General features: G+C 52.4%; 1 protein-coding gene across 2 annotated transcripts; it reads left to right on the top strand.

Annotated features, from left to right (window-relative positions):
• Positions 1–2,028: 2,028 nt before the first annotated feature.
• On the top strand, positions 2,029–25,605 carry RSPO1 (R-spondin 1). Of its 2 annotated transcripts, none has more exons than XM_009205161.4 (6): positions 2,029–2,111; positions 6,718–7,099; positions 20,284–20,475; positions 22,613–22,762; positions 23,054–23,242; positions 24,024–25,605. In XM_009205161.4, exons 2-6 carry the CDS (start codon positions 7,006–7,008, stop codon positions 24,191–24,193), a joined length of 795 nt encoding a protein of 264 aa, XP_009203425.1. In that variant the 5' UTR covers positions 2,029–2,111; positions 6,718–7,005; the 3' UTR covers positions 24,194–25,605. The 2 variants fall into 2 exon arrangements, with proteins under 2 accessions (XP_009203425.1, XP_031522928.1); XM_031667068.1 differs by lacking the exon at positions 2,029–2,111 and adding an exon at positions 2,312–2,632.
• Positions 25,606–26,358: the final 753 nt, after the last annotated feature.

Below are 26,358 nucleotides of genomic sequence, written 5' to 3'. Positions count from 1 at the left end.
GAATTTACATTTATGAGAAAAAATGGGGGGGGGGGAAGAAAAAGAAAAAAGAAAGGAATTACAATGGTTGCGAAATTAGGTAACAGAATATATATGCAAAACACAGAGCTTGGCATACATTAGATGCACAAGAAACATTCTTTCTTATTCACCCATTATTGTCACATGGTTCTAATTCATTATCTTCTGTGACCCAGGTGGCTTTCTTCCCTTTCTCACTCATTCCTGAGCCTAGTAGCTAGGCCCCCCAACTTCCACAGACTTTTCCTCAGGCAGGAAACCCGAGCCCACTGCCTGGCCTAGGACAGCTTCTAGGGCTGTGTGGTTTGTGTTATTTCTTCTCTTTTCTCTCTCTCTCTCTCTCTTTTTTCCTAAATGCAACAAAATAAAACCAAACAAAAAGCCCAATGCCTGGCGTGGCTTGTCAGAGAGTTATGCAAGTGTGTAAAAAAATAAAATAAAATAAACATTGAGTTTTCGGCATTTGGGGCTGTTTGATTAGACACGGAGCAGAGCCAAGGGCCGGTTAGATGCAGGGAAGGCTCAGGGCAGAGGGGAGAGGGGAGGGACTTGAGAGGGGGTTGGAGGTTGGAGGGGGCCCCTGGACCAACTCGGAAATGGCTGTTTGCCTCCTGCAAACTTGGCAATACTCTGGCTGAATGAACCCAGACACTGGGCATTTCGAACCCAACTGCTCCACTTTTTCTGGCTACCCACCATCCCTGTTCCCTGGCCATCAGGACACTCTAGGGGTCATTACATCCATTCTCCTGTCATCGTAAATGACCCTGTGCCCTTAAACTCAATAGTCAGGGTCCCCCCTTCTCTCCTAAGAGGGAGATTCCACAGCCTGTCTTGATTACTCACCCCCCCCACACACACACAATCAGTACATCTTTTCTGCTCTAGCTTAACTCCCACTAACTATAGTTTTAGCCCATTTTCCTTTCCCAATCTGAAGTGAAGCTGGAGAACAGCTGTTTGCCACTCTAAGAAGTGAGTCTCTTTCCCTCCCTTCTTCAGGCTTGACTTCAACATCATCTGGGTCACTGCAGGTGTCTGTAGCTGTTCAAGACTCATTCCACAAACATTTATGAAGTTCCTACCATTAACCAGGAGTTTGTAGCCTTCATTTCATTGAACCCTCAAAACAGATGAAACTTTGCGATTCAGAGAGGTTAAGTAACCTAGGCATGACCACACAGCTGGTAAGTGATAGAGCCAGACAAGAATCTAAGTGTTATTCCATGATCTCCCTCACTCTCACCTACCAGCTGCCTCTGGAGGTGTCCTCACCTCGGTGCCCAGGATCTGATAGCCTTGGTACTTCTTCTGTACTGGGAAGATGCACAGATTTGACCCTGAAGGGGGAGAGGGTGCGGTCAGGACCACTAGGCCCTGTTGAGCTTGTTCCTTGTCACTTTCCAGGTTCCTGATGGGGAAACTGGGGTTTTCACGAGGGTCTCCGGCCCCAGTTCTGACCCCAAGATGAGCGGAGTTGTTGCGGAAGCGGAGTTGTTGCGGGTTCTCTGGCTGCGTGGAATCCCCGGGGCGCGGGGCGGGGCAGGGGACAAAGACAGAGGGTCTGCCCCACGGTCCCGGGGACTTGTCCCTCTGCCAGTCCCGCGCTCGGAGCGCAGGGCGCCAGCTTCGGGCAAGGACGTGCGGACTCCCGGGCCGGCGCTCCAGTCCATTTTTTCTTGCGGATCCCTGGAAGGGGGGCCGGCTCGCGGGTGGGACTGCGAAGGGGGGGATTCCCTCCCTCGTGCTCGCAGAGGACTGGCCCCTCTCCGGGCTGGGAGCTCCGGCCGAGCGGAGGCGCGACGGAGAGCACCAGCGCAGGGCAGAGAGCCCGGAGCGACCGACCAGAGTAGGGCATTCGATCGGGTACTGCAGAGAACCAGGGCTGCTCCGGGCCGCCCCGGAGGACCGATGCGCCGGGTGGGGCGCTGGCCCCGAGGGCGTGAGCCGTCCGCAGATTGAGCAACTTGGGAACGGGCGGGCGGAGCGCAGGCGAGCCGGGCGCCCAGGACAGTCCCGCAGCGGGCGGGTGAGCGGGCCGCGCCCTCGCCCCTCCCGGGCCTGCCCCCGCCGCGACTGGCAGCACGAAGGTGAGTCCCCTCGTAGCTGCCCCGTCCTCCTCCCCAGCGCCCCCTTCCCCGGGAGCTGGGGCGCGGCGGGCCCTCCCGTCGGGGCTGGTTCGAGCTGGGGGCGGGGGGGGAGATAGCGAAAGGAAGGGGAATGTGGTCGCTCTCCGGTCGGTGATCGGGAGAGGGCACCTCCTGCACCCCTTCCTGTAAGTCTGCCGCCCCCGTCGGCCCTCAATCCAGCAGGCAGCCCCCTCCCCTCGAACTTCCCATCATCCCGCAGCCCGGGTGATCGTCCTCACTTGCAGTCCTGAATTCTCCAAGTCCACCAGCCCTGTTTACACCCCGCCTCCAATCCAGAAGTTCTTGATCCCGGGTCGCACTGGTTTGGGTTCCCCCAAGTTCCACGGTCTCTGGTAACCCCCACCCCAGTCCACAGCCTGGGCCTGGGTTCGACGTGGCAGGCGGCATGTGCTGTGGCCCCCGGTGCGCAGCGAAGTGGCGCGGCTCCCTGGCCCTCGGGGTCTGGCGCTCAGGAACCGAAGGTATCGCTTAGTTGGGGAGAGGTGGGAGCTGTGTTCGCCCGGGACTCGCAGGAGGGCCGGGACGGACTTGGGGTGAGGGTGCTTGGGTGCGGGAGTTTTCTTGTGAAACTGGCCTCTCAGACGTGGACAGCTCTCTTGGCTCTTGAGGGCCAGCCTGGGGACCTCAGGTCCGCGTCTCCCTCGGCACCTGTTGGGGCCTCTGGGGGATGGTGGGGGAGAGAATAAGAATGTGCGCTCTTGCGGGGGTGATGGAGGGTTGAAGAAGCCATCCTCCGCTGCCCTTGCTTTTGGGGGCGGGGGCACGGCCCCCGCACCTGGCTTGGCTCCGACCGACAGGCTAATCCCGACAGGTCGGACAGGCACATACTTGGTCCCGCCCCCCGCCCGCAATTCTTCTGCCCCCGCCTGCCAGCCTGCTAGGAGGCCAAAACTCTGCAGCCCGCGGCCCGCCCGGGGAGGGCTAATGAGAAATTATCTGGATAGTTTACATTTTTGGGTCTGTATCGGACACCTGATGGAGTACCACTTTATTCTGAAGGTGTTGCAGGCAAGAAGGTGAAGGTGATTCCAGCCCCGTCCCTGGGCTGAGTTTCTGCCCTCAGCTCCACCTCCAGCTGTGTTCCCCTCCCCAACCTGTGTCCTCCCCTCTGAGGGCCATGTGGCCTCTCTCTTTGGTCTTCCGTCCCAGCTCTGCCTCTGCCCCCAGCCCCGTCCCCACTTTGCAGGTCCACCCCACAAGCTGGATTGTGCCTCACACTCCGCAGCTCCCTGCGGGTTGCCCTGCCCTCCCCACACCCAATCCTGGGTAGCAAACCCGAGGGCTGGTCCCTAACTAGGTCTGTAACCCCTGACCCTTAACCACTCAGGGCCAGGTCTCTTCCCTTGTAAAATGGAAATAATTCTATCTTCCTTCTTGCATTGTGAGGAGTAAAGGAAGACCTGGCACATGGCAGGTGGAGGGAGGCATCCAAGGAGTGTGAATCCCTAACCCCCCACAGTGGCAGAGAGAAATACCCTTTCTTACCCCTACCAATACCTGAGGCACTACCAGCAGTCCCCATTCTATCTGTGTAGAGCGAGCCTCAAAACACAAACTGCCAGTGCCATATAACCCAAGGCCCAAAGGAAATCAGACAGAGGACTCTAAGAGAAATGAGGCAGGCTGCTTAAAAGGGAGTCGTCAGCTCCTATCTCCTCTCTCAGCCCTAGTCCATGCTATCCGTGTCTGCAAGTGTGTGTGCCTGTGTGTGCACATATGGGGTCAGGGACTAGACGCAGGAACGTGGAGCCACTGAGGCAGGGACCTGTGGCCCTCTGGGGCTTGGTGCTGCAGGGTTCCTAGTCTAAGACCTGTCCAGCATTTCAAATCAGATTTCATATAAGATCCTGGATTTTCCACTCCTCTTTTGAAAAATCAGAAGATCTGTCAACAATCAGTCAGAGCTGAACGGCATATGCTCCCTTTAGATGGGTCATTTACCCTCTAGTTTACCCTCTCCACATCCAGCTTCAATCGTACATGTCATTTGTACCCCCTGGTGTAGAGGAACTCTTAGCCCCTTTACAGGGTTGATTCTATATGTACCTTTTCAAAAAGTGCTTGCAACTCTTCCCATCCCAGAGGTGAGGGAGGCCAGTGTCACTTGCTTCAGTGAAATTTACATCTGGATCCTCCTTACGATTTCCCAGCTGAGATTGTGGTTTCCTGGTGATTCAGGTGGGAGTGGGCCAGATCAACGCTGGCAAGGACTGGGTGAGTGTGGCAGGGGTCAAGCTGAAAACTAGGACCTGGGAGGATGGAGAAGGAATTCAGAGGGAGAGGAGAGGGAGGAAAAAGAAGGGAGCTAACATTTGCTGAGCACTCACCCTTAATTGCCAGGCACCATGACAGGTGGGCACAAGGAATACAGAGATACATAAGGGAAATTCTGTGCCCCCAAAAAAACGCCAGGGATATTGATCACGCAGTGAGTCCAAAGTCTTTCAGATCCAGGGTTAACACCAAGTTTGTCTGATGCAGTGTTTGTCAACTGTAAGGATTCATGGAACAGATCTGCCAGGGATTCTCAGACCTTAGTTTGAGAAATGCTGCAATTAAAGGCAAATCCTATCACTTTGAGTGATCGCTTTGGTGTCAAGGCAATCAACCATAAAGATAAATGCAAATATGGAAATTGCATAACAGTGCCCAGTATTAAGGTTAGTATCCAGATGATACAGAATATGTTCATATTGCCGTTTGAATGATCATTAGAATATAGACACAAAATGAAGCTTTGATCACAACAAATACAGCAAATATTATTGAGTCATCACTATGTGCCCAGCACCATTCTAAGCAGTTTTATGTATTAAGTTATAAACAACAATAACCTTCTTTCAGATAAGAAAACAGGCTCACACCAGCTAAGCAAGGTAACACAGCTAATAAGTAGCAGAGCCAATATTCAAAGCCAGGCAGTCTGACTCTGAAGTTTATGTCCATGACTATCACGCTGTACAGCCAGCCTCTGAGACTACATTCTTGGGCCTGAAGACCCCAGTTTGATAAACTCAACTGGACATCTATAATTTGTGGGTGATAGTAGTGTGTAGTGGGGGCTGGGGAGGATACAAATACTTTGGTAAATCAGGCAGGGAGTACTGGAGGGGCGTGCAGAGGTTGGCAGCTGACGGGCATTTGGGGATGGCTGGGGGCATCTCCGCTGGCTCCGGCCACAGCACCAGGTGGGATCCATCAACCTCATGTAAACACTTCTCACAGGCAGCTTAACCACTTGAGTGTGTCTGGCCTTCAAAGCCAGCGGGAGAGGCCAAGGAGGGAGGTACTGAACTCCCTTAGGGGATAATGATTTATCTCCCGTGCAGGTGGGCTTTGCTGGGGCCTCCCTGAGAGGTGAGGGGGTGGACTAGCACTGAAGAGCCTAGAGGGGAAAGGATTAGGATGGGGGTGGGAGGGGCATCTCCACTCCAGCACCTCAGATTTCTCATTCCTGAGCCTGAACTCTTTGACTCTTAGCTAGCCTGTGACATAGTCATGCTTGTCCCCATTCTATAGACGTGAAACTGAGGTTCAGCGAGGCTGCGTGACTTGTTCAAAGGCATCTAGCCAGTGGAGGGGAAGGTGATGGCTCCCTGGCATCTACAGAGCCTCTGTGCTATTGACCTGCATGCTCTGTTGTGCTGTGGGTGTGTGTGGGAGAGTGTGGGGTGTGCGTGGGCAGGTCACTGCTATGAAAGAACCTCGGGAGCATTGGAGCATGAGTGTGTGATCCCGTGAGGGGGCAGGAGGGTTTTCATTCTCACTCCCAGGTTGGGCTCAGATGTCCAACTTCCCAGACACATCTGATTCAGGGGAGGGACCGGCTCCCCTGCCCCCATCACCCCAGCTGGCCAGCAGGTCCAGAGACCTGGCTCTCGCTGGGCTGGGGGATTATCCCCATTCTCTGTGTCTCTGGCCAGGGCGGGCATTGCTGCCTCTTTTATCCTCTCACAAAGGCCAGGCCCGCCGGGCCTGCTGTGTCAGAGTTTCTGTGGCCGGGGGAAGCCTTACTTCCTTTTCTCCCGCCAAGCCCAGAGGGCCACGCAGAGTCTGCCAGCTTGCCGGGGGCCACTGCTCTAGCTCCAGGACAGGTGAAAGGCACATGGGTGACTCAGCCCCAGGAACAAAAGGCTGAGGGGTCACTCATGGAAGGACAGAGAGAGAGAGCTCCTCTTCAAGAGAGAGGATATTACTGCAGCATGAGGTCTGTAGGGTAGACTTAAGGAAGGACTTCCAGTTAGAGCTGGACAACAGGAAGCAGGGGTGGGACCAACTGGCTCCCGTTATTGAGAAATCATCAGTGATCCACAAGTTTGGTTTGAATGTCCGCCATATTCTGGCTACACAGGTTGCCGGCTCCAGTCCCAGGTTAGGGAGTTCTGCAAGATAGGAAAAGGAGCTGATTTCTTCTAGAAAGGTGCTAGGTAGGTAACTCATAACGTCCAAACATTTTGAGCTCCCAGTCTTCTGGGTAGGGCAGGAGGCATAGGTGGGAGGGTTCATAGTACTACAGAATTAACCCTTCTTTCTCCTCCCCTCACAGGTTGGTTTTTGGAGTAGTCCCTGCTGATGTGACAAAAAGATCTCTCATGTGATATTCTGAGGTACCTTTGAGGAAGTCTCTCTTTGAGGACCTCCCTTTGAGCTGATGGAGAACTGGGCGCCCCACACCCTCTCTGTCCCCAGCTGAGATTATGGTGGATTTGGGCTACGGCCCAGGCCTGGGCCTCCTGCTGCTGACCCAGCCCCGGAGGTGTTAGCAAAAGCCGTGTGCTGTCCACCCTCCCTGAGACCACCCCTCCGACCAGGGGCCTGGAGCTGGCGTGTGACTATGCGGCTTGGGCTGTGCGTGGTGGCCCTGGTTCTGAGCTGGACGCACCTCACCATCGGCAGCCGGGGGATCAAGGGGAAAAGGCAGAGGCGGAGTGAGTAATGGAGCATGGTGGCCCACAGCTGGCCTTGGAAGTGGGAGGGGGCCACCTGGGAACTAGGGGTCTTCAGGAGTTTTATTCCATGATGACCCTTGCAGATTTCCACTCTGTCTATTACAGCTTTGTAGATTACTCAGTAGATGATCCTGTTTGTGGATTATTCAGTTGGTGGATTAATTTGCTGAGATTACCCACTCTGTAGATGACTCATTTTGTCTGTTTTCCCCTTTGTAGACTCTGCTTTCTAGATTAACCCCTCTCTTGTGAGGATCCAGTTTGTGGATTACGCCTTTGTGGATTATGTGCTTTGACATAACACCAGCTTTGTGTGGTATCCATGGAGATGCTTCCCCAAACCCCCTGCCCTGGGGCTCCTTTTTTGGCTAAAGTGCAGCCATCAACCCTTCTGGGTTAGGAGCTCTGCACAGCTTAGCACTGGGTAACAGGGCTTCCCCTGCCCAGATCATGGGGCAGGAACAGTGGAGTAGGGAGGATCAGGAGACTGTCCACTGCTGTGACTTTTAAACCACGCCCAGTGGGATTCAGGGAGCTACAGTGGCATCGAAGGGGAGACAAGCAGGCAGGGGTCTGGCCTGACCACCCTTCAAACCAGAGCAGTCTCACTTTTCCCTGCTTTTGGTAATGAGCATCCACATGAGATGTCGTTGGAAGAGAGGGTTCTCATAGCTTAAAAAGAAAACCAAAATCCTATCATTGTACAGATGCTAAGAAAGGGGAAGAAACAGGTCTAACGAGATACAGTTGATGTTGGAACCCAGGTCTCCTAATGCCTGTGGGCCCAGTCTTCTTGAAAGCCAAATTTGATGGAGTTCAAGGGTAATCTATCCCCAGCCCCTTGATAGGCACTCCTCAACCTCTGCTTAAGGTCTCCAGTGATGGGACCCTAGTGCTGTAGGGGTGGCCACTGTGTGTGAGGGGCCCACACGAGGGAGAGGGTGGGGGACTCCAGAGTCCCAAGTCCTCATCTGTCTTTTGACATCTGCCATGAGAAGATGCCGTGCCCACAGGTAGGAGGTCTTCCCGAAGTCTAGCCCAGCCCCCTCTTGCTTCATGTTTCCCTGCAGACGGAGGCCCCCCAGTAAAGGTTGAAAAGCAGTGGGGTTTTGCCGGGGCTTCACGGGAGCAGCCAAGGCCAGGACTCAGCGCAGGGAGAGAAGCTCAGAGAACTGGTGAAGCTGAAAATCCCTGGCTTAACAAACAATTAGAGACAGTTAGGTTTAATCAGCAGCAAGGCCTTGATTTTCCTCCCTTCTCATCTGTTGTGGCCAGTATTTTGGACTCCATGGGCCAGATGCGGTTTAGCGGTTTATAATCAGTCTCCTCTATTTCCGAAATGAGAGAGAGAGAGACAGAGAGAGAGACAGAGAGAGAGAATGGGAGGAACCATTCACATTCAGGCAACGTGCACGTATGCTTAACGCTGACCCTCACGCATGCAGAGCCTCATGCCCGGCTAAACCAGAGGTCACGGGACCTGAGTTCAAGTCTGTTGTACTGAAAAGGAAAGGAAGTACTAGACTTGGCATCAGAAAGGGCCTGGTCCTAGCGATGGTAAATCTCCTGCAGCAATTTTGACGTGCTTGCTCACTTTTCATACGGCCACATCTAACAGCCATGGCAGCACATGAGCCAGTTTTTATTACCAAGTGATGTAACAGACATCCTTGATGGTAAGAGGCAAGGGTTGGGAGAGGTGTGGAGACAGGCTCAGGGGTGCAGGGAGGGATGAAGGTTGTGCTGTTTGTCAATACTTGTCACATAACAGCCATAGTCATCGCAATCAGGAAGCTGAAATGTAATGTAAAGGAGGATAGTAAGGCTTACATGAGATTTTATTTATATATATATATATATAGATAGATAGAGAGAGAGAGAGATTTGTTTTATTTTGTTTTGTTTTGTTTTGAGATGGAGTCTCGCTCTGTCACCCAGGCTGGAGTGCAGTGGCACGATCTTGGCTTACTGCAACCCCCGTGTCCCAGGTTCAAGCGATTCTCCTGCCTCAGCCTCCCAAGTAGCTGGGATTACAGGCATGTGTCACCATGCCTGGCTACTTTTTGTATTTTTAGTAGAGATAAAGTTTTGTCATGTTGGCCAGGCTGGTCTCGAACTCCTGACCTTAGGTGATCCACCCACCTCAATAGGTATATATTTTTAACACCTTTGTAAAACATCAAGTTCTGCGTAGACTCTGGGTGCAAATCATTATTATATAAACAATGTGTAGACCATTTTGCCTTAGGGATTCTGGGGAAGTAGAGAAGGGAAGAAAGAAGACCAAGACACCTGTGTGTGCCTGGCCTCTCGACAAGACAAGCTTGGAAGGGCACTGGGTGGACCTGGGGATGGGGGTAGGTGTGCTATGTATGAGCCTCAGGGCTGTTGACTCTGGCTGACAGTCCTCAGCTTCAGGGTAGGAGGGCCACCAGAAGCCACTCAATCTAAATCTCATTCTGAGCTATTATACACCAGTTTTGAAGCCAGACATGTCTGATCTCAGAGTCTGAGTGATGGTCTGCCTGCATGGAGCGAGAAAAATTGAGCAAAGAACTTCTCTTTAGCTGTGAGTGGTGAAGTCCCCTTGAAGTTCCCCTCCTCCATTCATTGAGCACCCTGCCCCTCCCTGAACTCCTGTTCACTAAGCCCCTTGTCTTCTTGCTAGCCCTCACCCTTGATCTGGGGTCCCTGCACCTTCCTGAGCCCTCATTCCCACTCATCCCTTGCACTGAGTGTGCTCCTTCCTGAGCCCCTTCTCCTCTCTGATTCTTGGGCCCCGTGTCTCAGTCCTGCCTCCTAGGAAGCCTCCATTCCTTCATTGAGCCCTGACTTCACCAGAAGCCAGAAGCCCGCTTTGTGCCTCTTCTCACGGCCCCATCCTCCATCCGGAGCCTCTGCCCCTGCTGCACTGACAGCCTTACAGTCCCTCATCCCTCACTGAATCCCCGTTCCTTCCTTGGCTCATTCCACAAATGTTTATTGAGATCCTGCAAGCTGGCCCTGATTGCAGAGATGAATCTCGCGGGCGGAGGCTGCAAGCGAGTGGGGGAAGACAGAATGTCAGTCCAGTTCAGGAATGCTGCACGGGAGAAAACCTGAGGGCATGGAGAGCCCCGGGGAGTTGGGAGGAGGCACAGAGTGTTCCTTTAGGAAGTGGGGTGCAGTTAGGAGTAGCTGGGGAAATGAATTATCAAGGGGGTTCTGGGGAGCCCTAGGATTTCCACTGGAGAAGCTGTGCTCATATGTTTTCTGTTGGAAAGAAGGGTTCTGCTGCTAAACAAGCCATCCAGAACCCACTAGGACAGAACAAGGAAGCTGTCTGAGGCTGAGGGGAGGGTCCAGGTAGAAGACACTGCAGGGTAGAGGTCAGGTCATTAAGCTCTTCGCACCTGCCAGGCTGAGGAGTTTGGACGTGGCCTGACTCCAGCTACAGTGGGTAAGGAGCCACTGAGGCTTTCATCAGGGAGCCCAGAGCCCAGCTGCTGGGTGGGGGAGTGGCTTGAGGTGGGAGGCAAACAGCCCAGGTAAGAAAAAGTGAGGATCTAAACTAAGCTCACAGTTGAGAGCTTAGTTTAGAATCCTGGGTCTGGCTGGGCATGGTGGCTCACGCCTGTAATCCCAGCACTTTGGGAGGCTGAGGCGGGTGGATCACCTGAGATCAGAAGTTCAAGACCAGCCTGCTCAACATGGCGAAAGCTTGTCTGTACTAAAAATACAAAAATTAGCCAGGAATGGTGGTGTGCACCTGTAGTCCTGGCTACTCGGGAGGCTGAGGCAGGAGAATGGCTTGAACCCAGGAGGCGGAGTGTGCAGTGCACTGAGATTGCACCATTGCACTCCAGCCTGGGTGCTAGAGCGAGACGGTTTCAAAAAAAAAGAGAAGAATCCTGGGTCCTACCAGCAGGACATACCCAGGGCTTTCTGAACGTGCAGGTCTCAGAAAGCCACAGGGATAGATCCACCTCCTGGGACAGCGTGTGGCCTGAGAGGGGCCCTGGCCTACTCACTTCCTCAGTCTCCTGGCTGAGGCCCTGCTCCCTATCCTCTTGCCCTCGCCAACTGAACTCAGGTCTCTCTTACCAAACCCAGTTCCTCCAAGACTAGATTCCACCCCAAAACCAAGATCATCACTCTCTGGGTCATGGTGAGTTCTCTCCATCCACCACTGTCCCTGACCCATCTCACTTGAGTCCCTCATCCATGTTCCATCCTGGTCCCTCCACTGTAGTGAATCTTCATTAAGATCCATCCATACACCACCCCTCATCTCAAGCCTCTGTCTCACTCACCATATCCTCAACCTTATAACCTTGTGGAGCCTTATCCTTTACTGAGCTCCCATTCAGAAATGATGGGCTCTGCCTGCCGAAGCTCTTTCTAGTGAGAGAAAGAGACACGTTAGCAGATAATATCAATATAAGGTGACATTCGCCATGACAGATTCAAGTACTAGGGGTGTGGGAACACATAGAAATACTCCATTGAGACTCTGCAGGGAGGTGAGATCAGGAAGACTTCCTGAAGGAGGTGCCTTTAGTTCTGAGGCTTGAGGGAGTTGGTCGGATTCAAAAGGAGGTGGAGAGTGTTCTGGGCAGAAGGACCAACTTGAACAAAGGCACACAGGTGTGAGATAGTGTGACGTGTCCAGAGAAACAAAAATGGTTTGATATTGCTTAGGAGTGGTGCTGAGGGGTAAGGTGGATGGGATGAGCCCACAAAAGCTTTTAAGGTCAGGCAAGGAGCTGGGTCTTAATTCTGTAGGTGATAGCCGGGCGCGGTGGCTCAAGCCTGTAATCCCAGCACTTTGGGAGGCTGAGACGGGCGGATCACAAGGTCAGGAGATCGAGACCATCCTTGCTAACACCGTGAAACCCCGTCTCTACTAAAAAATACAAAAAACTAGCCGGGCGAGGTGGCGGGCGTCTGTAGTCCCAGCTACTCGGGAGGCTGAGGCAGGAGAATGGGGTGAACCCGGGAGGTGGAGCTTGCAGTGAGCTGAGATCTGGCCACTGCACTCCAGCCTGGGCGACAGAGCGAGACTCCCTCTCAAAAAAAAAAAAACAAAAAAAAAAACAAAAAAAAATTCTGTAGGTGATAGGGAGCTATTGATAGATAAGAGGAAGGAGTGTAAAACAATCAGATTTTTAGTTTAAGAAAGATTCCTGGGGATGAAGAAATTGGGAACTGGAAGAAATGAAGCCCCTAGGGAGGAGGGGCAGCGATCCAGAACCATTCTTCAAGGGGTGTGGGACTGAGCTGCCCTGGAGCATTGCCTCATCATAGCCACAGCAACTTAAAAGAGCTTTGCATAGGATGAAGGAGGCTAGGAGAGGGGGAATTGAGGGCACAGCCTTGCCCTGCTGGCTCAGTGAAGTGGGCTGGAGAGCAGGGTGCTTGGGAGCTGAGGGAGGTGGGGTTGGTGGGGGGCAGTGGTTGGTGGAGAGGGCACAGCTGGGGGTGCTGAAGAAGCCAGGAAGGAGGCTCCCTCCCCTGCAAGCACCCCTCACCCTCAGAGTCCACCTGGCCTCCTCAGCCAGGCTTATAGCCCTGCAAGGCTGCTTCCCCTGCACAACCCCCATAACAGGCAGCAGCAGGAGGGAACTTTCTTGCTTTTGCTCCTTCTTTTCTTTTAGAGAGAGGGTCTTGATCTCGCTATGTTGCCCAGGCTGGTCTCAAACTTCTGGGCTCAAGGTATCCTCCTGCCTCAACCTCCTGAGTAGTTGGGACTACAGCGTGTGCCACTGTGCCCAGCTAGAGGGGAGCTTTCTAAACCACCAACCCAACGATGCCCTTCCATTGGTCGCTTCCCTCACCAAGAGAATCTATAAAGCTCAGCCAGGTATGGTGGCTCACACCTGTAATCCCAGCACTTTGGGAGGCTGAGGCGGGCAGATCACGAGGTCAGGAGTTTGAGACCAGCCTGGCCAACGTGGTGAAACCCCATCTCTACTAAAGATACAAAAAATCAGCTGGGCGTGGTGGTGTATGCCTGTAATCCCAGCTACTCGGGAGGCTGAGGCAGGAGAATCGCTTGAACCCAGGAGGCGGAGGTTGCAGTGAGCCAAGATCGCACCATTGTACTCCAGCCTGGGCAACAGGGTTAGACTACATTAAAAAAAAAAAAGAGAGAGAGAGAGAGAGAATATATAAAGCTCTATGTTCTTTTTTTTCCCTTTTGAGGTGGGATCTTGCTATGTTGCACAGGCTGGTCTGCAACTCCTAGACTCAAGTGATCCTGCCTCAGCTTCCCGAGTAGCTGGAATTATAGGCACGTGCTATATAAAGCCCTATTTTCCATGCCATGGTCGATCCAGGATACTCAGTGCCTCAGAGGCTTTGCACTGGCTGTTCCTCCTATGTGGAACACCCTCCTCCCCTAGGCTTCTGGGTCGCAGAGTGCCCTCTGCCTCTCTACATCCAGATGTGTAACCAGCCCTGCCTCCCTTGTCCTGGGTGGGCCTTTGTGGCTATACCTCCACGTTCCGGCTCCTAGGAGCCCTGAGCACCTGTGAGGTGTGCACTAAACATCTGTGGAATAAATAAGCCTTGGTTTTCCTGCTCTGAATCATTATGCATTTCCCCCAAATATGAACCATCTTCCTTGGACCCTTCCTTCAAGGGCACATTCTCATTGTCGAGCCCCCTCTCCTGTCCCCCGATCCCTTCACTGCCTCTCTGAGCTGAGAACATCCTGTGCTTTCTGTCCCCCTTGATAAACATCCCTTTCCTTATTGAACTGACCCCACCTGTAACTGAGCCCCCATTCCTCTTCTGAGCCCCCAAACCCTCATGGAGCTCAGCTCCCTGACCCCCTTGTCCCTGACTGCAGCCCCTGATCTCTCCCCCTAACCAAGGCCAGCCTCAGCGTCTGAGCCCTATGTCTTGATGCTCCCATTTCCTTGTGTCCTTGGGTCTCTACTCCATCAATGTCCCCTGCCTCTGAGTCTTGTAATCACATTCCCCACCCCCAGCCGTGCTCTCCCCTTCTCTGTCTGTGATCTCTGATTTTCTCTGTTGCCTTCCTGGCTTTATCTCCACTCCTTCCCTTCCACTCACTCCGAAGCCCACTGTGGTTTGGCTCTCATCTCCACCTCTCCACCAAAACTGCCCTTCTCAAGGTCACCTAATCAATGACCACTGAGAGTCAAGTCTTGTAGATTTGCTTCAGAGCTCACTGGCCTTGCTTCCTCCCAGCCCTGGTCCCTGAATATCTCTCCCTTTTCAACCTGATTCCTGGCACCTCTGTCTCTCAGTCTCCTCCCAGCTCTCCAAGGATCCTTCTCCACTTCTCTCCCGAGCCCCTCTTCCTCTTGCGTAGCTGTTAAATGCAGGTGTTGCCTGAGGCACCACCCAGGCTCTTCTGCTCCCACAGATCTAACTATCAGCTTCTTTTTTTTGAGTCAGGGTCTTGCCCTGTCATCCAGGCTGGAGTGTGGTGGCTCAATCATAGTTCACTGCAGCCTCAAATTCCTGGACTCAATCAATCCTCCAGCCTCAGCCTCCCAAAGTGCTAGGATTACGGGTATGAGCCCCCATGCCAGCCAACAGCCAACTTCTTCAAAGAAGTTGAAGTTCCTGATCTTCCTTTCACTGCTGAACCACTGCCTCCTGCTGTCCACCCCACGACCCCACTGAGACTGCATTTACCAGGGCTGCTACCACCCGGTTGGGCTCACATGACATCTCAGAAGCAGCTGTCTTATTGATGCCTCCCTCTTCTGAGTGCACTCTTCTCTCGGCTCCCACGACGCAATATACTTCCCAGTGTCCCCTGCCTGTCTGTTGGCTCCTCCTCTGCCTCTTAGTGTACTAAAGACTTATCTGTCCTTCTCTTCAATGTCCAGTTCCTCTTCTCACTCCCCAGACCCACTCTTCTTGCCATCTCATGGACTGGCATGCCTTTGATGACTGTTCGATGTTAAGAACTCCACCTCTCTTTAGCCAAGCATGGTGGCATGTGACTGTAGTCGTAGCTACTTGGGAGGCTGAAGCAGGAGAACCACTTGAGCCCAGGAGTTTGAGGCTTCAATGAGCTATGTTTGTGACACTGCAATCCAGCCTGGGCAACAGAGTGAGATTTCATCTCTTAAAAAAAGAAAAAAACTCTTAAAAAAAAAAAAAAAGAAAGAAAAAAGAAAAAAATAACTCCGCGTCTCAATCTCCAGCCAAAATAGTTCTCTTGAGTTCCAGACCCACGTGTTCAATTGCCTAACAGACATCATTCCCTGGATGTTCCACAGGAACCGCAAACTCAACTTGTCTAATACTTAGCTACTCATCATTTTCCCACCCAAACCCCCTCCTCCTCCTGTGGTTCCTCTCCCGGGGAAGGGCTGTTATACAAGCCCAGCATCTCAAGGTCACCTTGCCCCTGCCCCTCACCCCCTCTTGTTGAATGCTTTGCCCTGTCTTGTTGACCCTGCCTGACCATCTCACGTGTGTCTACTCCCTCCCCTCTCCTTGGCTCAGCCCAGCTCTCCTGGACTGGAGTTCTAGCCTGGGAGTCTTCCTGTCTCCACTCTTGCCCTCGGACAATCCATTCTCGACTCTACCCAGTGATCTTTCTAAAATGGAATCCTGACTGTGTTTCCTGTTGTAAACCTCCCACTGATTCCTTCTGACCTTCAGGATAGGGTGTGAACTCCTTAATCCAGGCTCAGGATTCTTCCTCATCCAGCCCCTGCTTCCTTCTCCAGCTTCCTGCCTCATCACTCACTCCACGTTCCCGCCATGCTGACCTGATTCCTGATTTCCTTCCCCGGGTATGCCACACTTTCTCTGCGGTGCCATTGACGGCGCTGAAGAAAAATGCACACAGGGACTTGTTGCTAGTGGAATGGAAGGTGGGCAGCAGATCTGAAAGGGCGCCTTTTGCAAACCTGTTCTTAGCACGGGTGATAATGAAGGAAGAAATGAGTATGGCAGCACCGCTGGAGAGGGCTGCAAATGGGACGCCGGGATAACTGCCGTTACTGAAACTAAGGCAGAAACCTAGAAGGCGCATTCACGGCAACAATGAATTAAATCAAAACAGTGCATCGTAGACAATTTAATATCTTTGAAGTGGAAGTGGTGCCTAAAATAGATAATGACTCGTAAATTTGTAACACAACTGAATAAAGGCCCAGAGTAGAAAAATAATCCGAAGTGCTCCCTCATAACTTCAATGTCGCATTTGGAGTATTTTTGCTCATACAATGATTCTACCAACAAGAATGATCGTGATTTTTATTTTTATCTTATATTATTATTATTTTGAGACAGAGTCTTGCTCATCACCTAGACTGGAGTGCAGAGGTAATCTTGGCTCACTGCAGCCTCTGCCTCCCGGGTTCAAGTGATTCTTATGCCTCAGCCTCCTGAGTAGCTGGGATTACAAGTGTGTGCCACCACGGTCAGCTAATGTTTGTATTTTTAGTAGAGACGGGGTTTCACCATATTGACCAGGCTGATCTCGAACTCCTGGCCTCAGCTTCTCAAACTGCTGGGATTACAGGTGTGAGCTACCTTGGCCAGTCTATTATTATTTTTTGTAATAGAGACGGGGTCTCCCTATGTTGCCCAGGCTGGTCTTGAACTCCTGGGCTGCAGCGATCTGCCCACCTCAGCCTCCCAAAGTGCTGGGATTACAGGCATGAGCCACCACGCCCGGCCCATAAATTCCATTTTCCAAAAATATATAGTTTCCGTGCCACCTCATATTGTCCTACCCTGGGCTCCCTAAACTTCGTTCCTCTGCCTGAAACACATACTGGCCGAGAAATTTTGTTCAAGTAATTTACCTTTCCATTCCTTCATCTATAAAAATGTGCATAATAGGTCAAGTGGGGTGACTCACGCCCATAATCTCAGCACTTTGGGAGGTCCAGGCAGGTGGATCACCTGAGGTTGAGAGTTCAAGACCAATCTGACCAACATGGTGAAACCCCATTTCTAATAAAAATACAAAAAATTAACCAGGCATGGTGGCAGGTGCCTGTAATCCCAGCTACTCAGGAGGCTGAGGCAGGAGAATCGCTTGAACCTGGGAGGCAGAGATTGTGCCACTGCACTCTAGCCTGGGTGACACAGTGAGACTCTGTCTCAAAAAAAAAAAAAAAAAAAGATAATAAATTTAAAAAATAATAACAATAGTACCTACCTCATGGGTTGTTGTAAGTTAATACTTGTCAAGCACTGAGAACATTGCTGCCACAGAGTAAGTGATCAACATTTAGTAACACACTGCCGCCACTGTGGTTATTGCTGTGTTGTTGTGATGATTTGGTGTTTGTTATCATCTTCCTTCCTTCGGTTGCTCTCCTTCCTAACTCCTCCATGTTCTCCTGTTCTGAAACCAGGAATGATTCCTGCAGCATAGACTCACCCCAGCAGCTGTCCAGAGTGGACATCCTCATCTCCCCTTCTCAGGGAAGCACATGACATTCAGTATTTTGCCCAGCTTCCCAGACTGGGAATCTGGCTTTGGGTCCTGATGACTCTGAAGCCGGGGCTCTGGGTCCACTACCCTGTACCATCTCCCACCATCTCTATTCTGATTTTCCCAACTCTCTGCCTTATGCCTGTATCTGCAGCTCCTCACTGCCTGGCTCTTGTTTTGTTTTGTTTTGTTTTGTTTTTATTGTTTTGAGACAGAGTCTTGCTCTGTCACCCAGGCTGGAGTGCAGTGGCATGATCTCAGCTCACTGCAGCCTGTACCTCCCAGGTTCAAGTGATTCTCCTGCCTCAGCCTCCTGAGTAGCTGGGATTACAGGCGCCCACCATCACATCCAGCTAATTTTGTGTATTTTTAGTAGAGATGGGGTTTTGCCATGTTGGCCAGGCTGGTCTTGAACTCCTGATCTCAGGTGATCCACCCACCTCAGCCTCCCAAAGTGCTGGGATTCTAGGCGTGAGCTACTGCACCCGGCCGCTGCCTGGCTCTTGTTGCCCTTCTTGATCAAGTTCAAGTTCCTTAGCATGATATAAAGACAGGATACCTTACCTTTCACCACTCCACTCCCATTCCCATCTCCACCCCATGTAACTACTTTCCTTCCTCTCCTTCCCTCTCAACTTGCTTCTCTTGCCATGGGCTTCTTTTCATGTCTGGCCCCACGGCTCACCCACACCCCAGGCCAAACATCTGGGAATCACCCCAGGCTGCTCCCCACGCCTCTTTCCTCTCTGCCTATTAGCTACGATGTCCTACGGGTTGCATTTCCCAAGCATCTCTCAAATCTGTCTTTTTTCCCTCTATCCCTGTGGAACAGAATTTTAAGACGTTCTCACTTTTCTCACCTGGATGATCTAGTCAGCTTCCTCCCAAACAGTTCTTCCATCTCTGGTCTCCACCCTGGCTCCCAGAGACAATTTCCCAACATGTAAATTGGACCAGGTCTCATCCCTGCTTAACATGTTCTAATGGCTCCCTGATGTCTAAACAGTCTGAGAAGGTCCCAAAACAAGTGTTCTGTGGCCAACATGCTTGGGAAATGTAGTTCACTCTGTGCCCCGCTCAGAGAGTCACTGCACACGGGAGAGTAATAAAGCTTCCATTAGGCCTGCAGTAAAGAAATCTGTTTAGATTTGTTTGACCCACTGGTTTCTGGTCTTACCTGACACAGTAGCCTTTCTCCACATTTTCCTATTCACGGTTGGGGGAATCAAGTTGTAAGGAGTACTTTTTGGGACATGCCATCTGGCAGGATCAAGTTCAAGTTCCTTAGTGTGATACAAAGATAGAAAACCTTACCTTTCACCACTCACCTCCTATTCCCATCTCCACCCTAAGTTATCTGCAATTCCGCCTTTCCCTAGTTTTACACCTTTGTGGTCCTGCTCCCTGAGTGCCCTTAATTCTGCTTCCTAAAGGACACATCTGTACAAATTATCTAAGACGTGGCCTCAATGACACCTCCTTTGTGGCTTGTTTCCCTCCTTCTTTTTGGCTCCACTATTGCTTGGCCCTGTGACTGTCAGCATTCACCTATTTGTGGGTCTGTCTGCTCCACTGAAAGTTCAATTCCTCTACAGAGTGGCTTGTCTGCCTCTGTCCCCAGGGCTCACACTGTGCAAGGTCCATGGAAGGGGCTCCGTGAGTGAGATCAAAGATCCTGAGACTCAATGCTGGGATGGAAAACCACGAAGCCTCCAAGGATGGTTCTCTTTTTTGTTTGTTTGTTTGTTTGTTTTTTGAGACAGAGTCTTGCTCTGTCATCCAGGCTGGAGTACAGTGGCACAATCTCAGCTCACTGCAACCTCCGCCTCCCAGGTTCAAACGATTCTCCTGCCTCAGCCTCTAGAGTAACTGGGATTACAGGCGTGCGCCACCATGCCTGGCTAATTTTTGTATTTTTAGTAGAGATGGGGTTTCACCATGTTGGCCAGGCTGGTCTCGAACTCCTGAACTCAGGTGATCCGCCCGCCTCAGCCTCCCAAAGTGCTGGGATTACAGGCGTGAGCCACCACGCCCAGCTTCAAAGGGTGATTCTGAGCCAGGGTTTCTCAACCTCAGTGCCATTAACATTTTGGACCAAATGATTCTTTTCTGTGCCTGATTCATTATAGGATGATTAGCAGCATCCCTGGTCTCTACCCAGCTGATGCCAGTAACAACCCCTTTCCCCAGGTGTGATCATCAAAAAGGTTTCCAGGCATTGCCAAATGTTCCCTAGGGAGCAAAATCATCCGTGGTTGAGACCCCTGTTCTAGACATAGGTTATTCCAGTTGTCTTTGTGTTTCTGGGTAGGTGTTCCTTTTCTGTTTCACTCTTTATCCCTCTTGCCCTTAAAACTTTCTCGGATATTTAAAAAACCCTCCTTCTATACCTAAGGCTGACTGTTTTGTGCTCTGGGGAGAGTGGAGAAATTCCAGGAAGGGTGCAGCTTGGGTTGCTTCTCTGGGGATGGCGGAGCCGGCCTAGAGAGTGAGCTCATGTCGTGCCTGGAGCTAGGGAGGCACATGGGTCAGCATCTGTTGCTAGCTCTCTGGAGAAAAGCTACTGGGAAGGTGTATAAAGCAGCCTTGCAGACAGCTGCCTGCCTGGCCTGTGCTTTCTGAGAAGCATATTCCTTCTGTGGAAGGAAACGCCGATCTATTCACTTCCCATCCTTGTCAGAATCTGGATAGGTGAGGTTCTCTCCACAGCCGCCTTCTCATCCCTGCTCCACCTTTGCAGTCAGTGCCGAGGGGAGCCAGGCCTGTGCCAAAGGCTGTGAGCTCTGCTCTGAAGTCAACGGCTGCCTCAAGTGCTCGCCCAAGCTGTTCATCCTGCTGGAGAGGAACGACATCCGCCAGGTGGGCGTCTGCTTGCCGTCCTGCCCACCTGGATACTTCGACGCCCGCAACCCCGACATGAACAAGTGCATCAGTGAGTGTGGGCAGGGCTGTCGGGGGCAGGGGGCACTAGAAGCTCTGGAATGGGGGAGAGTGCTTTGAACCACTGGTGGCTGGTGAGAGGAGCAGAGGGGGCTCTGAGGAGAGGAGATGAGGCGCCGATTCAAGTATCCAGCCGCACACTTCCACCTTGGTGTGTAAATACTGGAACCCTGTCTCCTCCCTTCGCACCTGCCCCTACCTGTATTCCCACAGGTTACCCACCATGTCCCAACCTGTCACCCAAGCCACAGCCCTGAGTGCCAACCTCTCCCACCCCATCCATCCAATCATCAGAGCCTGTCTGTCATCTCTTGTCTGTCCTCACTGCCACTGTCCTCCCCAGGCTCCCAGCACCTTGCTCCTGGATCATTGCAATAGCCTGTTCATCTGTCCTCCAGCCTTCATCTGGTTCCCTGAAACCCACCTTCTGCACTGCAGCCAGAAAGACGCTTCTGAGACACACACCCTACCCCATCACACTTCTGGGATACACAACCTATCTCATCACACTTCTGAGACACAGAACCTATTCCTATCCCATCACATTTCTGAGACATACAACCCATCCCATCACACTTCTGCTTAAAAACCATTGTTAGCTCCACATGGGCTGCAGGGGAATCCAAGCTCAGGCAGCCTGCTCTTCCACTCTCTTCGCTCCCTGGTCTTCTGGCTCCTCATTTCCACACCAGCTACAGCTCCACGTGCTCCAAGGCACACGCTGCCATATCTCCATCCCTTCTCTGTAGCTGCAGCTGCGGTGTGCTGGGGGACACGTGTGAACACACTCAGGGAGACAATGCCAGTGCCCCCACCACCCGTTCAGTGCCTTGCCATTTAGAATGCATTTGCAGGTCTCATATCAGTTGAGCCTCACAACAACACTGGAAGGGAGACAGGACACAACTGATGGTACCCTTTTCAGGGCTGACAACATTGAGGCCCAGAAGGTAAATGACTGGTCCAAGACTAGACTGGGTTCTGAGCTCAACTCTGCTACTTCTTCATTGTGTGACCTTGAGCACATCTCCACCTCTCAATGCCTCATCTTTAAGAGTTCTTACCCCCTAGGGTTGTTGTGAGACACGCAGGTAAAGCCCTTAGTGTCTGGCACTCAACAAATGGTAGCTGCTATTGTTCTTATTTTTGTTCTTATTTGACTGGCAACCAAACCCAGGAATCAGAGCACCAGGGAGGGAAGGAAGAAGGGAAGGAGAGAGGTGAGGCTGAGATAAGCCTGGAGGATGGTGGGAGTTTGTGAGGATGGAGGTGGGACCCTGGGAGCTACCCTCTTGGTCCTCAGGGTCCTTGGGGTGGGGAGCTCCTGGCTACACCAGCTCCTAGGAAACTGGCAGCGTGGGCTTCAGGTGCCAGAGCCTGGGAGGAAGTCAGCCCCGCCTGCACTCTGGGAAGGAGAGATTGTGAAAGACCCTGCCTGCTTTCAGCCAAGCCCTGGAGGACCCACCCTGCTCCCATTCCCCCAGAGGAGAGAACTGGCAACAGGGAATCAGGGAGGGACCCAGGAGTCCTACCAAGGCGGTTCCTGGAACTCAGCCTTGCAGAGGGAGAGGAATTTGCCATAGGATGGCTTCCCCCTCCTCCTTGCTGATTCTTTCTGCCCCAGGCAGGAAGAGAACCACAGTTTGGGGTATTGTAGATGCCCAGCAATGAGGGAAGAGGAGATCACACAGCCACTCTCTGGGGGGCCATTCTGCCCCTCAGTTCAGCTCTGTTTAGGGTGGCCCTGCAGATGCTGTGAGATGCTGAAACACTCCTGTCCCACCCCCACCAAGCCCAGAGGGCCCCACCCTCCTCCTCTGAAACTGCTCTCTTGAGCCTCACCTTGGGTTCCAGGGGCTGAGACTGGCTTCATGTTCGAGTTGGCTGACGGTGGCTAGAGTCCCAGCCAGCCCTCAGGAGCAGCCGCTTCAGCTTCTTCTTCCCTGGCCTGCCACTGCCCTTCCTTTCCCTTTCCTCCTGAGATTCCTCTGCAGTAACTGCAGCTCTAGGCCAGGGTCCTGCCCTCCATGTAGGTGGATGTGGACAGAAGGGAGGGTGTTGGGGCTGGGAATGAGGGAAAATGTTCCTTCTAGGTTGGGCCAGAAGCCCCCAATTTGTCCTTTCCTCAGAATGCAAGATCGAGCACTGTGAGGCCTGCTTCAGCCATAACTTCTGCACTAAGTGTAAGGAGGGATTGTACCTGCACAAGGGCCGCTGCTATCCAGCCTGTCCCGAGGGCTCCTCAGCTGCCAATGGCACCATGGAGTGCAGTAGTCCTGGTAAGCCATGGCAGGCACTGTGGGCAGAGGGTCCAGGACCCCAGGAGGAGGGGCTGGGTAAGGGTCTGGCCAGAGAGTGGGTGGGCTGGGGTACTGTGCAGGGAGAGCTTACCCTACCACTCTTTTCTGGGTCTCCAAGGACTCTTCTGCCCTCTGGACTAAAGATACCTGCAGCCTGAGGTCCAGGCAGAAGGCAGGTGGGAGATGCTCCCCTGGGCTATTCCGGACCAGGGGAGGAGATTTGATCCCCTCCTCCTTGTCCTACTCTCCCTTCCCTTCTCTTCCTGCCAGCGCAATGTGAAATGAGCGAATGGTCCCCATGGGGGCCCTGCTCCAAGAAGAAGAAGCTCTGTGGTTTCCGGAGGGGCTCCGAGGAGCGGACACGCAGGGTTCTCAATGCCCCTGGAGGGGACCATGCTGCCTGCTCTGACACCAAGGAGACCCGGAGGTGCACAGTGAGGAGGGTGCCATGTCCTGAGGGTGAGCTGCAGCCTCTGCTCCCTTGGGGTCAGCGCTCAGGCACCAGCCATGGCAGGTCCCACCATCTCTGCTTCCTGCCCATGGTTCAGGAGAAAGCTTCAGGGCAAGGCCAGATGGGGCACCCACAACTCAAGACCTCATGCTGTCCAATCCAGATGCCATGTCCTGGCAGAGAACAGGGCCCCGGAACTCTGCATGGTGGAAGCTGGAAGCTTCTGTGGTCAATATCCTTCCAGTTTCCCCATTTCTTCTGAGCTAGTGGATGTTCATACTAGAAGGCCCCTCGGAGGCCGGATGGGTGGGCGAAAGAGGCACTAAGACCCAGAGAGCTGTAGTGATTCCACCAAAGTCACACAGCCTGCAGTTGGCAAGGAGGTGGCTGCTGCTCTTGCCTGGCCCCAGAGGTGGCTGGTGTCGGGGAGGGAATGGGGGCAGTCCTGCCTGTTCTGAGGGTTGCACTGAATACCTGGGAAGTGCTCTTGGTCCATTGGGATCCAAGATCTGAGGAACCCATGAGGAAGAGGATGATGTCTTGTGTGCCTTGAGGGTTGGGGAGTGAAAGGGCTCTTGGGCTGCCTCTCAGTGCTCATGCCTCAGGGTCCTCTGAAGTGGCTGCTGTCAGAGGAGGTCACCATGACCCAACTACCTACAGGCAGCATCTCCAGCCTCCTCCCTGCCTCCCCTTCCGGCTTCCTCACACTCCCCTCCTAGGGCCTGTGGCCATGCCCAAGGGCTCCCTGCACATCCTTTGTTGATTCTTCCTGCTGTCTGGTTGTTTCAGGGCAGAAGAGGAGGAAGGGAGGCCAGGGCCGGCGGGAGAATGCCAACAGGAACCTGGCCAGGAAGGAGAGCAAGGAGGCGGGCACTGGCTCTCGAAGACGCAAAGGGCAGCAGCAGCAGCAGCAGCAGCAAGGGACGGTGGGGCCGCTCACATCTGCAGGGCCCGCCTAGGGACACTGTCCAGCCCCCAGGCCCATGCAGAAAGAGTTCAGTGCTGCTCTGTGTGATTAAAGCTTTCCTGAACTGGAACATCGGGGGCAAAGCATACACACACGCTCCAATCCATCCATGCATACATAGACACAAGACACACACACTCAAACCCCTATCCACATATACAACCACACATACTTGCACACATGTGTGTGCATGTATACACACACACACAGATACCCCACACACACACACACACACACACACACACACCTCTGAGGCCACCAGAAGACACTTCCATCCCTCGGGTCCCGCAGTACACTCTTGGTTTCCGGAGCTCGCCGTGGCCGTGTCAGAGACAACACTTTCCACCATCTGAGACCAAACTGCAGAGGGAAGCCTTCTGGAGAAGCTGCTGGGATTGGACTAGCTAGTGTGGCAGATGGGAGCCAAGCTTGAGGACTGCTGGTGACCTGGGGAGAAGCCTTCTTCCCATCCCGTTCAGCACTCCCAGCTGTGTGACTTTATCGTTGGAGAGTGTTGTTACTCTTCCATGATACGTATCAGGGCTAACCTGACTCTGAAAACTGCCTTAAAGGTTTATTTCAAATTAAAACAAAAAAAATCAACGACAGCAGTAGACACAGGCACCACATTCCTCTGCAGGGTGTGAGGGTTTGGCAAGGTATGCGTGGGAGCAAGAAGAGGCAGGGAATTTCAAGAGACCCCAAATAGCCTGCTCAGCAGAGGGTTGTGCAGAGAAGGAAGAAAATGTAGGGGCTGCTCTGAGGGTGGTAAACAGGCAGTCTATATCCTTGTTACTCAGAGCATGGACCGGCAGCAGTGTTGTCACAGGGCAGCTTGTTAGGAATGAGAATCTCAGGTCTCATTCCAGACCTGGTGAGCCAGAGTCTGAATTTCAGCAAGATTCCTGATGATTGGCGTGTTATATAAATGTGAGAAGTGCTGCTCTGATTCTCCTTAAAGGATGGGAGAAAGGGCCCCGGCCATGTTGCAGCAGGAGGGATTCTGGTCATCTATAAAGGAGGACTTTCCATCTGGGAGAGGCAGAATCTATATACGGAAGGGCTAGTGGCACTGCCGGGGGAAAGGAGTGCATAGGCTTCCAGTGATGGTTGGGGACAGTTCTGCCCAAAGGCAGGGCAGTGGATGGAATAACTCCTTGTGGCATTCTGAAGTGTGTGCCAGGCTCTGGACCAGGTGCTAGGTTTCCAGGGAGGAGCCAAACACAGGCCTTGCTCTTGTGGAGCTTAGAAGTTGGTGGGGAAGAAGATAGGCATGCATCGAGGAATCGTACAAACACATATCTAACTACAAAAGGATGGTGCCAAGGGCAGGCAACCACTGGCATCTGTGCATAGCTATGAAAGTTAATAAAACAGAATAAAAATAAAATACTTTCTCTCAGGGAGGTGTCTCAGAGGATGTGATATTTGAGCCTAACTCTGAAGGATGGGTAGAAGGATTTAAGACAGATTGCTGCTGTCCAGTAGAAATATGTGAGCCACATATTTAATTTAACATTTTTGGGCCAGGCGCGGTGGCTCATACCTGTAACCCCAGCACTTTGGGAGGCTGAGGCGGGTGGATCACGAGGTCAGGAGTTCAAGACCAGCCTGACCAACATGGTGACATCTCATCTCTAGTAATAATACAAAAATTAGCCTGGTGTGGTGGTGTGCATCTGTAATCCCAGCTACTCGGAGACTGAGGCAGGAGAGTCGCTTGAACACGGGAGGTGGAGGTTGCAGTGAGCCGAGATCGCGCCACTGCACTCCAGCCTGGGCAACAGAGCTAGACTGCCTCAAAAAAAAAAAAAAAAAAGGCCAGGCAGGGTGGCTTACGCCTGTAATCCCAACACTTTGGGAGGCAAAGATAGGAGGATCACTTGAGCCCAGGAGTTTGAGACCAGCTTGGTGTGCAAAAAAAAATTAAGTAATAAAAAAAGAAAATATTTCTCTAGTAGCCACAGCATAAAAAGGAAAAAGAGGTGAAATTAATTTTAATTACATCTGTTATTTAACTATATATATGCAAAGTATTATCTTTTTTTTTTTCTTCATAGAGATGAGGTCTCACTATGCTGCCCAGTCTGGTCTTGAACTCCTGGGCTAAAGCGATCGTCTTGCCTCGGCTTCCCAAAGCACTGGGATTATAGGCAT

Source organism: Papio anubis, chromosome 1 (genome assembly GCF_008728515.1).
Source record: "Papio anubis isolate 15944 chromosome 1, Panubis1.0, whole genome shotgun sequence".
NCBI classification, from domain to species: domain Eukaryota; kingdom Metazoa; phylum Chordata; class Mammalia; order Primates; family Cercopithecidae; genus Papio; species Papio anubis.
Note: the sequence above shows the minus strand (reverse complement) of the source record. Positions and strands in the feature narration are given on the sequence as shown.